This window comes from Poecilia reticulata, unplaced genomic scaffold (genome assembly GCF_000633615.1).
Source record: "Poecilia reticulata strain Guanapo unplaced genomic scaffold, Guppy_female_1.0+MT scaffold_888, whole genome shotgun sequence".
Lineage (NCBI taxonomy): Eukaryota > Metazoa > Chordata > Actinopteri > Cyprinodontiformes > Poeciliidae > Poecilia > Poecilia reticulata.
Window position 1 is genome coordinate 7,529 of NW_007615632.1, and position 1,294 is coordinate 8,822.

General features: G+C 40.9%; 1 protein-coding gene across 1 annotated transcript; it reads right to left on the minus strand.

The window, feature by feature from the left end:
- Positions 1-570: 570 nt before the first annotated feature.
- On the minus strand, positions 571-1,288 carry LOC103461265 (serine--tRNA ligase, cytoplasmic-like). Its single transcript, XM_008403582.2, has 3 exons — positions 1,282-1,288; positions 923-1,003; positions 571-831 (listed from the first exon to the last, which is right to left on the minus strand). Exons 1-3 carry the CDS (start codon positions 1,285-1,287, stop codon positions 586-588), a joined length of 333 nt encoding a protein of 110 aa, XP_008401804.2. The 5' UTR covers position 1,288; the 3' UTR covers positions 571-585.
- Between the last annotated feature and the right edge of the window lie 6 nt (positions 1,289-1,294).

Genomic DNA, 1,294 nt, shown 5'->3' on the forward strand with positions numbered 1-1,294 from the left:
CCAAAATCAAAATATATGGCAATAAAAAGACTGAACACCACAAAAATAGTTTTGGTGTGTTGGCAATATGTAAAGGAGTGGTGTGGATGCGATTGAGAAAATAATTGACCTGTAGGTGTGTGTGTGTGTGTGTGGGTGTGTGTGGGTGTGCGTGTGTGTGATTTGAAGAGTCAAAGCCAAGCAGCCTTTGTTTATGTTTTCTCCATCACAGGAAAGGCTGATGTGTGCCTTAGCATGTTTATGCAGGTGCATCTGAAAGTCAAAGTTAAAGTTGGCTTTGTTTATGTGTCTTTATGAAGAGAAAGAGACATCTCTCCTRTTGGATGAGTGGAACAGCCTGTGGATGCAGGTGTATCTTCTGTAAAGCTTGTTGCAGCATTTTCTAGTTGACGATTATTTCAATAATTGATTTGTCACAATTAATCATATCAGCCAGTTTACAATATATTCTTATTTTGCTCATCCAAGTCTATCAAGCCAGTGACCCACTCATAATGTTGCTGCATGTTGAAGGGTCTCTTACTGCATTTTCATTAAATTGGCAGGTATCTTTTCCCCACCTCATTTTGTTGGTACCATCATGTGCTAAATCATGAATATAGATGAGAAAGATGCACCTGCAGATTTAAACACTATTATTACTAGATCCATTTGGTGTGATCCACTGCCTACCTCGTCATTGCTGACCGGTACAGAYGGATGCAGGAGGTTGCCGATCTCCCTCAGATACTCGAACCTCTCCGCCTCCAGYTTCAYYMTCTCCCGGTCAGTTTTCTCCACTGCCTCGTCCACAAGCAAATGCACCTTTTTGATCTGTGTTACTGTCAGCGCCTGACCCAAGAAGGAGAGTCAAAAAAAGAAAAGTAAGACATAGAGCGAAAAAAGAGAGRAGAACATGCAYAGATGTGTCCATAACATCCACCGATAGCGTTTCAGCTGTTAGGTCCTCCAGGTTCTGGGCTTCCTCTGGTACAGACTCATCGTCTCCTACTGGTTCCTTTTTCTGCAATGACAGAATTATGATTGAAAATCTCCATTCAATATTAAAAGCAGAAGAGAGAAAAAAGTGTTTTCTGTTGTTATTTTGCTTCTAATCCAAAAATCTTTCCAGTTCTGAGGGTCGACTCCTGTTTTCATACGAGCCATCGCAAAAAGCGTGAAATATTTAGTGTTGTTTTACCACAGTGAAGTTTGCAGTTTTAACCTGGAAAACTTTGGGGAAAACCCAAAGCGTGTGAATACTTTAGCAAGGACCTGCATTTAGTTCTGCATTATCCATACCTTCATCTTCTCC